The 15,256-nt window shown below is 42.1% G+C and overlaps 1 protein-coding gene across 2 annotated transcripts in view; it reads right to left on the reverse strand.

The window, feature by feature from the left end:
- Positions 1-1,837: 1,837 nt before the first annotated feature.
- Positions 1,838-15,256, reverse strand: part of mon1a (MON1 secretory trafficking family member A) — a 51,129-nt gene continuing 37,710 nt past the window's right edge. For both annotated transcript variants that reach the window (XM_073072658.1, XM_073072660.1), the window contains exons 4-6: positions 10,286-11,051; positions 5,826-5,973; positions 1,838-2,267 (exon numbers count right to left, since the gene is read on the reverse strand). In XM_073072658.1, coding sequence (XP_072928759.1) covers positions 2,127-2,267; positions 5,826-5,973; positions 10,286-11,051 — 1,055 coding nt within the window. In that variant the 3' untranslated portion in view covers positions 1,838-2,126. The remainder of the gene's footprint in view (positions 2,268-5,825; positions 5,974-10,285; positions 11,052-15,256) is intronic.

Raw genomic sequence — 15,256 nt, forward strand, 5'->3', positions numbered from 1 at the left:
GCTACCCACCGATTTAACCCTAGCCTAATCACAGGACAATTTACAATAACCAATTAACCTACTAACTTTTGAATATGGGAGGAAACTGGAGCACTCAGACCGGAAACCCACGCGGTTCATAGGGAGAATGTACAAACGCTGCGACTGAACTCTGACACCCTGAGCTCTAATAGCGTCACGCTAACCACTACGCTACCATGGTGCCTTGAAACATTCACAAACCCAGTTCAGATTAATTCAAACTGGGGCACTCCATTCATTTCAGTGATCTATTTATTAGCTACCAGAACATCGATGGACTGTCTACCCCAGGTTCCTGTTCCCAGGTTACATATGCTTAACATATGAATAAACTCCCATAAAATTGTTAAATTTAAAACTCCGATATACATGTATGTGATTGTAGCAGCATTAATTCTTTCTCTCACTCTTCACTGTTGGTAACTGCTCTTCCTTACCAGACTTATGTGCTTTAGATGTTACTTATTGTAGTACTGAAGAGTATGATACTGAAAGTTTTGTGCACTTAAGCACAAATTTGACTTACAGATGTCTATAAAATTGAAATCTATCCATTCCCAAGGGATGACCCGTCAGCATAACCCACAACTTGACTATCAAATGAATCTTCACACGAAGACCCTTCTCTTAAAGTTCAAACCCCAGCATTTGGACAGCACAGGTTTACAGGTCTGAATGGCCTACCCCAGTTCCTGATTTCTCAGTTAGAATCCAGCAGCCATCTCATTTTATTGTTTGCAAATTTGACTTAGACGTGGGCAACAGCCTGGAAACAATGTCATACACCAGAGCTTCGTCTCTCCAGTAACCTGTGAAGATTGTGGATCAAAAGGATTCCAAAATTCATGCCAGATTACATCACCTCTTCTCCAAGAAAGAAAGATGCACTCTCAACAGCATATGTGACAATCCATGGACTCCACAAAATGCTTTGAAATACTATTACAAGTCGTCACTGCTAATTTATTTATTTTTTGTTTATTTAGAGATACAGTGTGGAATAGGCTCTTCCAGCTCACTAAGCTGTACTGCCCAGCAACCCACTGATTTAACCCTAGCCTAATCACTGGACAATTTACAACAACCAATTAACCTATCAATTGGTAAATATTTTGACTGTGGGAGGAAACTGCAGCACCAGAGGAAAATACACACACAAATGGGAAGGAACGTACTGACTTGCTTATAGAGGATGCCAGAATTGAACTCCGAACTCCAATGCCCTGAGCTGTAATAGCATCATGCTAGCTGCTATGCTACCGAGGGCTGTAGGAAACATAGCAGTCAACATGAACATCAATCTGAATAGATCATTAGTCATAAGAACAGAAGGGCATGGGTCAGCCATGTGGCCCACTAGCCTGTTGCACCATTCAATAAGATGATGGCTAATCTGGCCAAGGACTCAGTTCCATCTACATGCGTTTTCCCTAGAATCCTGATTCTGGCCTTCTGCCATAATGAATGTGGGATAAACTGGGCACAACTTTCACACTCCGCTCACGGACCTTGAGATCTTCAACATCTGAGAGGTCAGATCATTGCCTTGGTGCTCAATTGGTGTATCAGCCTTGAGTTTTGTGCTCAGGACTCTAAAGGAGTTGAACCCACACCCTTCTAGTCAGAGGCAAGAAAGGTCATGCTTAATGCATAAACAATATTTTGTACATTTTGTTAAAAAAATAATTGGGGACTCGATTGGGGACTCCCATTCACGATAATAATTAACCTTCGCTGCAAGATATTTCATGATTGGTGAGGAGCACTCTCAGGAACGCCTCACTTAACTGAACAGTGACAATTTTCACTCAGTGCATTGGATCCTATAAGTTTATTTATAGCTCCTATAATACATATATACCTCCAGAATTCAACACTGCATAAGACATAGACTTGTGACATGTGAAGGAGCAATCAAATATGTTGGTGCAAAGTTTTTTAAAATGGAAATAGTGTTTCTACAACTGGTCAGCATGACGTTTCTCACTCTAGATGTTATGACCATCTTGATGATCTGCAAGCTTCAATTACTTGCCACACAATCTCAGTGGTTAGTCCATCTTTGTCTTCTCTGGAGGTAATGAAGGAGACTGTCAAGGGCTATGTCAATAGGTTACTGGGTTCAGAATGAAAAGCTTGTCTTCTTCCTTCCTGATCCACTTCATCAGTTTGGTAATAGCATTTACTGCCGCTGCTTTGGTTCCCATTGGGGTAAAACACATGTAGAGTTCAAATCCATTGGTGACCTGTACAGTGAGTAAAACACAGGTTGGGAGGAAATAAACAAATAGAATGTTTGCCCATTTTATTATTTCTAGTTCTATTGAGCCAAGGTTCCATATGCCTGGAGTTTCTGAACATACCATATAAAGGCCCGTCATCTTCTCCATTGGGCCGGAGGTGCAGAAGCCTCAGGTCCCACACCATTAGGTTCCAGAATAGCTACTTCCCTTTAACTAATTGGTTCTTAGACCAATCTGCACAACCCTAATCTCTATCTCTGTATAGCAACACTGTGATCACCTTGCATTACAATGGACTTTTTCCTTTTGTTGTAATAATCTTTTTTCTTGTAAAGATTGCTTACTTGGTGCTTAATTAATGTTTTTCTTGTAAACGTTATGTTTGTGATTATGCTGCAAGTAGGTTTTTCGTTGCATCTTTATATTCATGGACTCGTGCATCTGACAAAATAAACTCAACTTTGAGCTCTTTAACTGAAATCTTTTCACATACATTTGAAAGGTGACACTGAGCTTTCCAGATCAACGTGCAGTTTATTTTGAAGGGAGTGGAAAGCCTCTGCCTAACTCTTTGACAAAACAAGCTCAGATCGCAGTGGAGTCTTAGAGCACTACAATACGGAACCAGGCCCTTTGGCCATGCTGAAATTTTGCATTGCCTAGTTTCATTGACCTGCACCTGGACGATAGCCACCCATACCTCTCCCATCCATAACTTACCCAAATTTCTCTTAAATGTTGAAATTGAACCCACACCAAAAGAGATGAAGAACTATTTCTGTAGTCAGAGGGTAGTGAATCTGTGGAATTATTTGCCACAGATAGTTGTGGAAGCCAAATCGTTAAGTATATTTAAAGTAGAGGTTGACAGGTTCTTCATTAGTAAGGACGTCAAAGATTATGGGAGAAAGCAGGAGAATGGGGTTGAGAAGAACAATAAATCGGCCAAGATGGAATGACGAAGCAGACTTGATGGGCTGAATGGCCTAATTCGGCTTGCATGTCTTGTGGTCATAGAGTCTTAAATCTGTTTGTGGAAGAAATGAAACAAAAATTGCTGTACTGTTGATGGAAATGCTGTTAAGTCTCCGATATGGCCTGATGATGCTAGATCCTAAAAAAAATGGTGTTGGTAATGCCAGAGATCTGGAAATATAGAACATATATAGTACAGCACAGTACAGGTCCTTCAGCCCACAATGTTGTGCCGACCCTTAAAATCTGCCTCCCATATAACCCACCACCTTAAATTCCTCCATATACCTGTCTAGTAGTCTCTTAAACTTCACTAGTGTATCTGCCTCCACCACTGACTCAGGCAGTGCATTCCACACACCAACCACTCTCTGAGTGAAAAACCTTCCTCTAATATCCCCCTTGAACTTCCCTCCCCTTACCTTAAAGCCATGTCCTCTTGTACTGAGCAGTGGTGCCCTGGGGAAGAGTCACTCTATCTATTCCTCTTAATATCTTGTATACCTCTATCATGTCTCCTCTCATCCTCCTTCTCTCCGAAGAGTAAAGCCCTAGCTCCCTTAATTTCTGATCATAATGAATACTCTCTAAACCAGGCAGCATCCTGGTAAATCTCCTCTGTACCCTTTCCAATGCTTTAACATCCTTCCTATAGTGAGGCAACCAGAACTGGACACAGTACTCCAAGTGTGGCCTAACTGGAGTTTTATAGAGCTGCATCATTACCTCACGACTCTTAAACTCTATTCCTTGACTTATGAAAGCTAACACCTCATAAGCTTTCTTAACTACCCTATCTACCTGTGAGGCAACTTTCAGGGATCTGTGGACTTGTACCCCCAGATCCCTCTGCTCCTCCACACTACCAAGTATCCTGCCATTTACTTTATACTCTGCCTTGGAGTTTGTCCTTCCAAAGTGTACCACCTCACATTTCTCCAGGTTGAACTCCATCTGCCACTTCTCAGCCCACTTCTGCATCCTATCAATGTCTCTCTGCAATCTTCGACAATCCTCTACACTATCTACAACACCACCAACCTTTGTGTCGTCTACAAACTTGCCAACCCAGCCTTCTAACCCCACATCCAGGTTGTTAATAAAAATTACAATAAGTAGAGGTCCCAGAACAGATCCTTGTGGGACACCACTAGTCACAACCCTCCAATCTGAATGTACTCCCTCCACCACAACCCTCTGCCTTCTGCAGGCAAGCCAATTCTGAATCCACCTGGCCAAACTTCCCTGGATCCCATGCCTTCTGACTTTCTGAATAAGCCTACTATGTGGAACCTTATCAACTGCCTTACTAAAATCCACTGCACTACCCTCATCTATATGCCTGGTAACCTCCTCAAAGAACTCTATCAGGCTTGTTAGACACGATCTGCCCTTCACAAAGCCATGCTGACTGTCCCTAATCAGACCATGATTCTCTAAATGCCCATAGAGCCTATCTCTAAGAATCTTTTCCAACAGCTTTCCCACCACAGACGTAAGGCTCACTGGTCTATAATTACCCAGACTATCCCTACTATCTTTTTTGAACAAGAGGACAACATTCGCCTCCCTCCAATCTTCCGGTACCATTCCCATGGACAACGAGGACAAAAAGATCCTAGCCAGAGGCTCAGCAATCTCTTCCCTTGCCTCGTGGTGCAGCCTGGGGAATATTCCATCAGGCCCCGGGGACTTATCCGTCCTAATGTCTTTTAACAACTCCAACACCTCCTCTCCCTTAATATCAACATGTCCCAGAACATCAACCTCACTCATATTGTCCTCACTGTATATGAGAACAATTAACAGATCTGGCCTTCCATTCACTGGTCTCTAACCTGGATCAGACAGCACTGATATCCTATTGAATATCCCCTGTAACAACCATTTCATCCAAGGCCAAGCCTTTTATTTAATTACTATTTAGGTCACTGTACAGTTAAGTCATCTAGCAAAAATCAGAAGATTCCAACAGGTATCAAGTGGAACATGGCTAATGTAGGGGAGCATAACTCTAAGGTGCTTGGAGGAAAGTTCAAGGAGTTTGTCAGATGCAGATTTTACACGGAGCGTGGTGAGTGCATGGGATGCACTACCAAGGGTGGTGTTAGAGCCAAATACATTAAGGACATTTAGGACTCTTAGATAGACACTTGGATGAACTAAAAAATGGAAGAAGTGAAGGATTAGATTGCCCTTAGAGGATCAGCACAATGTGGTGGTCTACAGGCCTGTACTTTGATATACTGCTTTATGTTCTAATTCAAATTAGAACATAAATTAGAACAAATTAGAACACCCAGCAGAAGTGGGTGATGTGAGTTTAATTGTACCACTTTGATAGGTACATGCATGAAAGGGGTAAGGGGCACTATGATCCGGGTGCAGGTAGATGAGACCAGGCAGAGGAATAGGCTGGCACAGACTAGATGGGCTAAAAGGCCTGTTTCTGTGCTGTAGTGCACTATGACTATGGTGAGAGAAGGGTAGTTTTATTCAAGATGGGAAGGAGACTTGAGGAGCACTGATACTTCACAAGTAGCTCACTTCTGTACTGACCTGGAGCATCCCAGCCTCATTCCTTACCCATGCCAGAAGGTTCTCCCGTTCTCCTGCATAATAGATGTACTTCAGAGGCCTTGCAGAATTGTGAATGCGGCTGTACAGATACTGATACAGCTCCAGGAGTCTCTCCCGCTGCTGCACACTTGTGTATGGAGCTTCTACTGCAGGGCTACAAGAGAAAACAAGACACTTCATACTGAACGGAAAATTGTCAAAACAATTTAAGATCAAGTGCTTCTTTTGCTTTGTGTGGAGTTGCAGAAAAATTCTTTCAAGTAACCACCTGGCAAATTTCAGTAAAATGTCTTCATTGGACCATTCTGTGCATTGTGCATTAACGTGGAATGGTTGCTTAATCTTTGTAAGATTTTCTCCTCTTCTTCATTACATAGAATGGCTGCAGGGGTTCAGTAACACGATAACCACTAGATCACTTTATATTAAAATGCAAACAAAAGAAACTCTACAGAAGCTGGAAATCCAAGCAACACACACAAAACACCGGAGGAACTCAGCAGGCCAGGCAGCATCTATGGAAAAAAGTACAGTCAATGTTCTCAGCCCGAAATGGCAACTTTACTTTTTTCCATAGATTCTGCCTAGCCTGCTGAGTTCCTCCAGCATTTTGTGTGTTGTTTATATTAAAATGGACTTTTTGTTGTAATTGTGTTTATTCTTGTAAGAACTATGTATAATTTATGTTTAACTTAGGTTTCCCTCGTGAAAACTGCCAATATGATGCTATGTGCCTGCAATCCTGCTGCTAGAAAGCTTTTCATTGCACCCGCGCATAGATGCACTTGTGACATTAAACTTGACTTTGACTTTGAAGTAAAAAGAGTTAAGAATGGGTTTGGAAAATGCCAGAAACACCCAGCATCTGTAGAGGATAAAGACAGACTATACTGTTTCAAGTTGATAAATTGCTCAGTATTTTTCACCTACACTGCTTTTATTTCAGATTTTCCATCTGAAGTGGGGGGGGGGGGGGGGGTATGGTAGCCGTTAGCATGGTGTCAGTGACCCACGCTGAATTCCTGTCACTGTCTGGAAGGAGTTTGTACGTTCTCCATGTGACTGCGTGGGTTTCCCCTGGTTGCTTCAGTTTCCCCCACATTCCAAGACGTATGGGTTAATAGGTCAATTGGTCACATGGGTGTAATTGGGTAGCACTGGGCCAAAAGGGCTGTACTTTTAAAATTTTAAAATTCTAGTATTTATACTGTTTTGTATTTGTATAGTAGAAGTGAGATTCAATTGGTGTACAAAATAGTTGCTGCCTTAAAAGAGGATGTTTTCCTCACAAGGGACAAGGGAACATAGTTTTAAAATTCAAGAACACTTGAGGAAGGGTGTCAGCCTAGAACATCAACAGTTTATTCCCCTCCACAGAAGCTGCCACAATTGCTGGATTTCTCCAGCATTTTGTATGTGTTGATTAAAATGCAAGGCAGGGAGGAGTGATGGAGACAGGTCAGTCAGTATTCTAAAGAGGGAGTTGCATAGATACATGAGAATTATTTGCAGGCTGCAAGGGGAGAGCATGGAAAAGACTGCTCGTTAAAGGGCAGAATGGCTTCCATCTGTGCCAAAGTAATTCCACCAAACATGTGCAGAGGATTCCATTTCACTGGGATACAATTGAGACCAGTACATTTTGGTCCAATTAAGCGGCTGCTCCAATTAGCCAAAGCTTCATGGAAATAGTTAATAGATATAAAAAGAACAAACTACTATTTACAAATTATTCAAATTATGTATTTAAATGAAATATAGAACACATTAGAAAGCAACCAATACTACTACAGTACTATAATACGTTGTATTAGTTCCTAATATTTACCAATGGAAGAATCAACCAGTGTATGCCACCATGTTCTTTTGATTGACTAAACAAACAAAGTCAATGCAGACACCTGGTTTTGATGATGGCACCCTCCAATTCCTCATTTTCACTATAACATTCAAGATAATTATTGATACCTGCAAATTCTTCATAGTTCCTAACTTGTTGAGGTAGATAAATTATTTTCTTTTCAATTCTATTTATGGCATCTCCAAGCATGAATGCTTGAAACTGCAGTGAGCAAAACAGTTCTGAACTGTTTTACTGATTATTTCTTGCCAACTATCAGTGACAGAGATTACTGCTTTTTGAACATGAACACACACAAGGTTCACTACTTAAAAACAATTTGTTTTAAGCACAGCCACATGATATGAATGCATCTGATGCTAAATAGAAACTGTTCAGCAACAATCTCCAGTCCCAATTAAGTTTTCCCAAATAAGCAGCTACTCTGATGAACCGATGGCCCAATTAACCAGAATCCACTGTAATTCAGCATCAATTGCTTTGTAATGCTTCTGGTATGGTTTTGTAATCTGTCCTCCAACTGCATTGTGATGTTGAATCAGTGGAGCACCCAAGGACAGATTTTGACATGTAATCTCTTTACAATTCTGGATTTTTTCACCTTATATATCAAAACTATATCAGGACCAGAAGCTGCATGCTGTTCAGAGGTTATTCTCCCAGAAAGGTGACATTGAAATTCAGCTGGTTCAGCACAGAAACAGGTCTTAAGGCTCAGCAAGTCCATAAGAAAAGTATCAAACACTCATAAGTATTAATTCTATACAAATCCTAGTTTATCCATCCACACATTTCCAGGTAAAATGTGCAATCCCCACACAAACAGCTCCGAAAGGCAGGATTGAACCTGGTTCATTGGAGATATGAGGTAACAGCTTTATAAGCTCTAATCAACTCTTTGGTTTTGCTGACATTGAGTGAAAGGTTGTTGCTGTGGCACCACTCAACCAGGTTTTCAATCTCCCTCCAAATCATCAGCACGGATGTTGGCTAAATTAAAGATGGTGATGAATCGACATAAAGAAGGGAGATTGAAAATCTGGTTGAGCACAACAACCACCTCTCATTCAATATCAGCAAAACTAAACAGCTGATTATTGACTTAAGGAGGAAGAAGCGAAATATCCATGACCCAGTCTTCATTAGAGAAAGCAAGGTGGAGAGGGTCAGTAGCTTTAAATTCCTTGACATTAACATATCAGAGAACTATCCTGGGACCAGCACTAATGTGACATCACCAAGATGGGACAACAGGATGTCTACTTTCATAGAAATTTGCATAGATTCAGCATGTCACCAAAATCTTTGACAAACTTCTTTAAATGAACAGTGGAGAGTGTCCTAAATGGTTGCATGACAGCCTGGTATGCAAGTACCAATGCTCAGGAATGGAAAAGGATACAGCTCAGTCCATCACAGGCAAAGTCCTCCCCACCATTGAGCATACTTATGTGGAGAGCTGCCACAAGAAAGCAGCATCCATCATCAAAGAACCCACCATCCAAACCATGCCCTCTTCTCGCCAGTACCATCAGGAAAGAGGTATAGAAGCCTTAGGGCTCACATCACAAGGTTCAAGACCATTACACCCTACAACCATCAGGATCCTTAATAACTTTAAGCACTACTACTCTGAACTGGTTCTATGACCTGTAGAATAACTTCCAAGGACTCTTTACAACTCATGTTCTCAGTATTACTTTTTTTGCAGCTCGTTTTCTTTTGCATATTGGTTATTTGTCAGTCTTTGTTTATGTATAGTTTTTCATAAATTTATTATATTCCTTTATTTTCCTGTAAATACCTACAAAAAATGAATCTCGAGGTAGCATATGGTGACATGTACATACATGATTTTACTTTGAACTGAAGGTTTGAGGGTGAAAAATGCAGGCAGAAATTCAAAGGATCCTGTATGCCTTGCCTCAGAGTACAGAACAGTACAGCACAGGACAGGCCCTTCAGCCCACAATGTCTACACTGAACATAATGCCAGATTAAACTCTCTTCTGCCTGCACATGATCTGTATCCTTTCAGTCCCTATATATATGTACTGTATGTGTTTATCTCAAAGTCTGTTAAACACCGCGATCGTAATTTGCTTTCACCACTACTCCAGGTGCCCCTTCCAGGCACTTAGAACTCAGTGTAAAAAAATAAATTGCCCTGTTTATTTCCCTTCAACGTTCGCCCTCCTCTTAAATGCAATGTCCACAATCTAAGAGTCTCTTTGATGTCCTTCATGTATCTCCTAGCCCACAAAGCTTATCCTCATAATCCAGGCAGCATCCTGACAAATCTCCTCTGCACCCTCCCTAAAGCTTCCACAACTTTCCTATAATGAGATGACCAGAACTAAACACAATATTCTAAGTACTGTTTAGAGTTACATTACCTCATGACTTGAACTCAATTTCCCAACTAATGAGGACCTTCTTATCTACCCTAACAACTTGTAGGTCAACTTTCGAGGATCTCTGGACAAGCACTCCTGGATCTAAAGCATTTGAAGCCAGAAAACATGCTGCATGGATTCAAGTAATTCTTTATCTTTTGTAACCTGAACAGCCCAGCCAGTGGTCCAGAAGCACCAAACATTCTTACCTCGTGAACAAACCTGAGCTTCTTGACTTGTAGATGAAGTGCCTCAGATCTGGAATCCCCACCTGTGAAATGCCGTAAGATGGGGTCTGCAGTTCTTCCAGCAGCATCTGGAAAGTATTCCGCTTCTTCAGCCGCTCCAGGAACTTACTTTTGCAGTTTGAGATGGGGAAAAAGTGCTCCCTGTCTGTGGAGATGAGGACCAAACACAGGCTGCTAGCCTGGTCAAGGTAAGAGATATGAGCATGAAAGAAACCATTGGAATTGAACTTGGGTAGACATATCGGCGTCCAGACCTCTCCATCTCGGAAGGAGGTAGACGCACTGATGAGGTTGAAGAGAAGATGGAGATCAATGGGATGTAGAAACTGGTCCTTTTTCCTCACCAATGATACCAGTTGGTTCTGGGCGACCAGAATGGAAAAGACGAGACTTTTGTCTTTGGCCTGCTGGAGGCTGCTGCTAATCATATCCCTCAAGGAGGAAGTCAGTGGTAAGCATCGCACAGCACCCATTAGGAAGCTAGGGTCTTTGTCCATTAGATTGAGGAGATTATCTGTTATCCTCTCTGACCCTGAGAGCAGCCGCCGGAGATCGTAGTTCTTCTTCTGCTCAAAGATTCGATTGAGCTGCGTTAAGGTTAGGAGACTAACAATTTGGTAATATACATACAGAAGTTCTTTGGCCACTTCCTGCTCTGACTGGCGGGCGTGTGTGACTGCCACGAGGACCAGAGGACTTCGGCGGATAAAAACTACCATGTAATTCTCTGTTAAAGAAAGGGCAAATTTAGTCAATACATTCTGAGAAAGGCAGATGAGTTATCAATCCAGGGCTATCATTTAACTATTTCAGATGGAGAAAAAGACTGCACACCTTCATGTCTGTTGTATATTGATTGCCCATAATTAAGAATTAATAGCCATAGAGAGATTTGACTCCTAGAACGGAAAGAGACCCTAGAGTCAACCAAGTCTGCAATGACTGCCAACCACCCCAAAACACTAATCCTATGTTAATCCTTTGTTTAAAGATATTCTCCACACATTCTCAGCAACAATCCCAGATTCTACACTCACCTATACATCAGGGAGAACTCATAGTGGCCAATTGAACTGCCAGTCCTCCGTATCTTTGGGACTTGGGAAGAAGCCAGAGCACCTGAAGGAAGCCCACATGGTCACAGGAAGAATCTGCAAACTCCACACAGACAGCACCGATTGCTAGGACTGAAACCAGGTCTCAGACTCTGTGGGACAGTGGTTCTACAAGCTGTATCTTTCCTGATATGTGTCCAACAGTGATGCTAGTCCTGCTATCAGAAACTTAAGACTTCACACCCCCTTGATATTTCCTCTCTGGTTTTCCCATCTTTGCCCAATACTATAAAGTAGATGAGACACACAGGCAACTCCAGTGAAAGGCTCAAACATTGTTAAAGGTCCATGCCCATCTCTTGGCACTTTATTTGCAAAAGGAGTGCTAAAATCTTGAGACGGCACGGTAGCATAGCATAGCAGTTAGCACAATGTTTTACAGTGCCAACAATCAGGGTTCAATTCCCACCGCTGTCCATAAGGAGTTAGTGCAATTCTCCATGATCACGCGCTTCCTCCGGTTTCCTCCCACGTTCCAAACATGGAAGAGTTAGGTTAGTAATCTGCGGACGTCCTAAATTGGGACCAGACACTTGTGGGGTGCCCTCAGCACATCCTTGGACTGTTTTGGTCATTGACACAAATGAAACATTTCACTATATGTTCTGATCTACACTGTTACACAGAAAGCTATTTTTTCCCCTCTTTCTTTTTAAAAAAAACCTTCCTAGGGTTGTATAAGGAAATGAGACACTTCAGTTAAAGTCAAGTATAGAATGAATAAATAAAGGTCTTTCCATTAGAAGGTCTGATAAGGTAGTTGAAAATATGCAGAGCTCTTTCAGTATAGAGTGTTGTTACATGGTCCCAGTGACAATGACAGAAACTGTTTGTGGATGACTGGGAGCGCACAGGCATCATGGAATACAGACTACAAGCGATCAAGAGAAATTGGTAGGCTAGATCTGTTTTCCTGAATCAAAAGAGGTTGAGATAATATAATGACATGGGAAGGTAAGTAGTTAAGTTCATTCCGTATTTCTTATTTAACTCTCAAGAGAAAAGGGGGTATGTCTACAGGGCCAGTGTTCTTTTCTGGGTGTCAGACATAGGATTTCCAGGAAATCCTAAATCCCAGCCTCCCTAATAGCCACATTTGTGCCAGGTGAATCGAGATGCAGCTCCTTAGAGACCACGTTAGGGAACTGGAGCTGCAGCTCGATAATCTTCAGCTTGTTAGGGAAAGTGAAGAGGTGATAAGACAGGAGCTACAGAGAGGTAGTCACCGCAAGGCTACAGGAGACGGATAAATGGGTGACCGTCAGGAGAGAGAAGGGAGAACGTCACATAGTAGAGAGTATCCCTGTGGCTGACCCTCAACAATAAGTACACCATTTTGCGTACTGTTGGGAGGGAAAAACGTGAAGGGGGAAGGATGAAGTAAAGAGCTGGGAAGTTGATTGGTGAAGGAGATACAAGCCTGGAGAAGGGGGATAGAAGGCCATGGAAGAAAGAAAAGGGGGAGGAGCACCAGACACTTCACCTGTGAGTCTGTTGAGGTCATATACTGGACCTGGTGCTCCTGGTGTGGCCTCCTGTAAATCGGTGAGACCTGTTGTAGACTGGGACCTTTGCTCCATCCATCAGAAAAAGTGGGATCTACCAGTGGCCACCCATTTTAATTCAACTTACCATTCCCATTCCGATATGTCTATCCACGTCCTCCTGCACACTTAGGTTAGAGGAACAACACCTTATATTCCATCTGGGTACCCTCCAAACTGATGGCATGAACATTGAGTCCTCGAACTTCCAGTTATGTTCCCCCGCCCCTTCACCATTTCCCATCCCCTTTTGCCTCTCTCATCTTATCTCCTTGCCTGCCCATCACCTTCCTCTGGTGCTCCTCCGCCCTTTTCTTTCTTCCATGGCCTTCTGTCCTCTTCTCCAGCCCTGTACCTCCTTCACTAATCAGCTTCCCAGCTCTTTACTTCATCCCTTCCCCCCTCAGGTTTCACTAATCTCACCTTGTGTTTCTTGCTCCTCTCCTCCCATCTTTCAAATCTACTCCTCAGCTTTTATTTTCCAGCCCTGCCAAAGGGTCTCAGCCCAAAACGTCGACTGTACTCTTTCTCATAGACGCTGCCTGACCTGCTGAGTTCCTCCAGCATTTTGTGTGTGTTGCTTCAATTTACAGCATTTGCAGATTTCCTCGTGTTAGTGGATGTAACTTACTTGGATTTTCAGAAGGCATTTGATAAGGGTCCACTCATGAGGCTGCTTAAAAAGATACATTCCTATGGCATTACAGAAAAGATATTGGCACTTTAAGGAGGAATGGCCGACAGACAAGAGACAAAGAGTGGGAATAAAGGGGCCTTTTCTGGTTGGCTGCCAGTGACTGGTGGTGTTCCTCAGGGATCAGTATTGGGACTGCTGCTTTTCAAATTGTTTATCAGTGATTTGGATAATGGAATTGATGGCTTTGTGGCAAAGTTTGCAGATGATACGAAGATAGGTGGAGGGATAGGTAATGCTAAGGAAGCAATGTGATTGCAGCAAGACTTAGACAAATTGAAAGAATGGGAAAAAAGTGGCAGATGGAATACAATGTTGGGAGATTTATAATAATGCATTTTGGTGTGGATTATTATCTAAATAGGAGAAAGTTCAAACACGAGAGATGCAGAGGGACTTAGGAGTCCTTGTGCAAGACCCCAAAAGGTTTATTTACTGGTTGAGTCTGTGGTAAAGAAGGCAAATGCAATGTTGGCATTTATTTCAAGGGGAATTAAATATAAAACAAGGAGATAATGCTGAGGCTTTATAACAGTATAACAATTACAGCACGAAAACAGGCCATCTTGGCCCTTCTATTCCGTGCCGAGCACTTACTAGTCCCATTGACCCGCACTCAGCCCATAACCTCCTTCCTTTCCTGTCCATATACCTATCCAATTTTACTTTAAATGACAATACCAAACCTGCCTCTACCACTTCTACTGGAGGCTCGTTCCACACAGCTACCACTCTCTGAGTAAAGAAGTTCCCCCTTGTGTTACCCTTAAACTTTTGCTTCAACTCATGTCCTCTTGTTTGAATCTCCCCTACTCTCAATTGGAAAAAGCCTATCCACGTCAACTCTATCTATCCCCCTCATAATTTTAAATACCTATATCAAGTCCCCCCTCAATCTTCTACACTCCAAAGAATAAAGACCTAACTTGTTCAATCTTTCCCTGTAACTTAGGTGCTGAAACCCAGGTAACATTCTAGTAAATCTTCTCTGTACTCTCTCTATTTTGTTGACATCTTTCCTATAATTCGGTGACCAGAACTGTACACAATACTCCAAATTCGGCCTTACCAATGCCTTGTACAATTTTAACATTACATCCCAACTCCTATACTCAATGCTCTGATTTATAAAGGCCAACATACCAAAAGCTTTCTTCACCACCCTAGCCACATGAGATTCCACCTTCAGGAAACTATGCACCATTATTCCTAGATCACTCTGTTCTACTGCATTCTTCAATGCCCTACCATTTACCATGTATGTCCTATTTGGATTATTCCTACCAAAATGTAGCACTTCATATTTATCAGCATTAAACTCCATCTGCCATCTTTCAGCCCACTCTTCTAACTGGTCTAAATCTCTCTGCAAACTTTGAAAACCTACGTCATTATCCACAACACCACCTACCTTAGTATCTTCTACATACTTACTAATCCAATTTACCACCCCATCATCCAGATCATTAATGTATATGACAAACAACATTGGACCCAGTACAGATCCCTGAGACACACCACTAGTCACCGGCCTCCAACCTGACAAACAGTTATCCACCACTACTCCCTGGCATCTCCC

The sequence above is a fragment of the Hemitrygon akajei genome, chromosome 19 (genome assembly GCF_048418815.1).
Source record: "Hemitrygon akajei chromosome 19, sHemAka1.3, whole genome shotgun sequence".
Lineage (NCBI taxonomy): Eukaryota > Metazoa > Chordata > Chondrichthyes > Myliobatiformes > Dasyatidae > Hemitrygon > Hemitrygon akajei.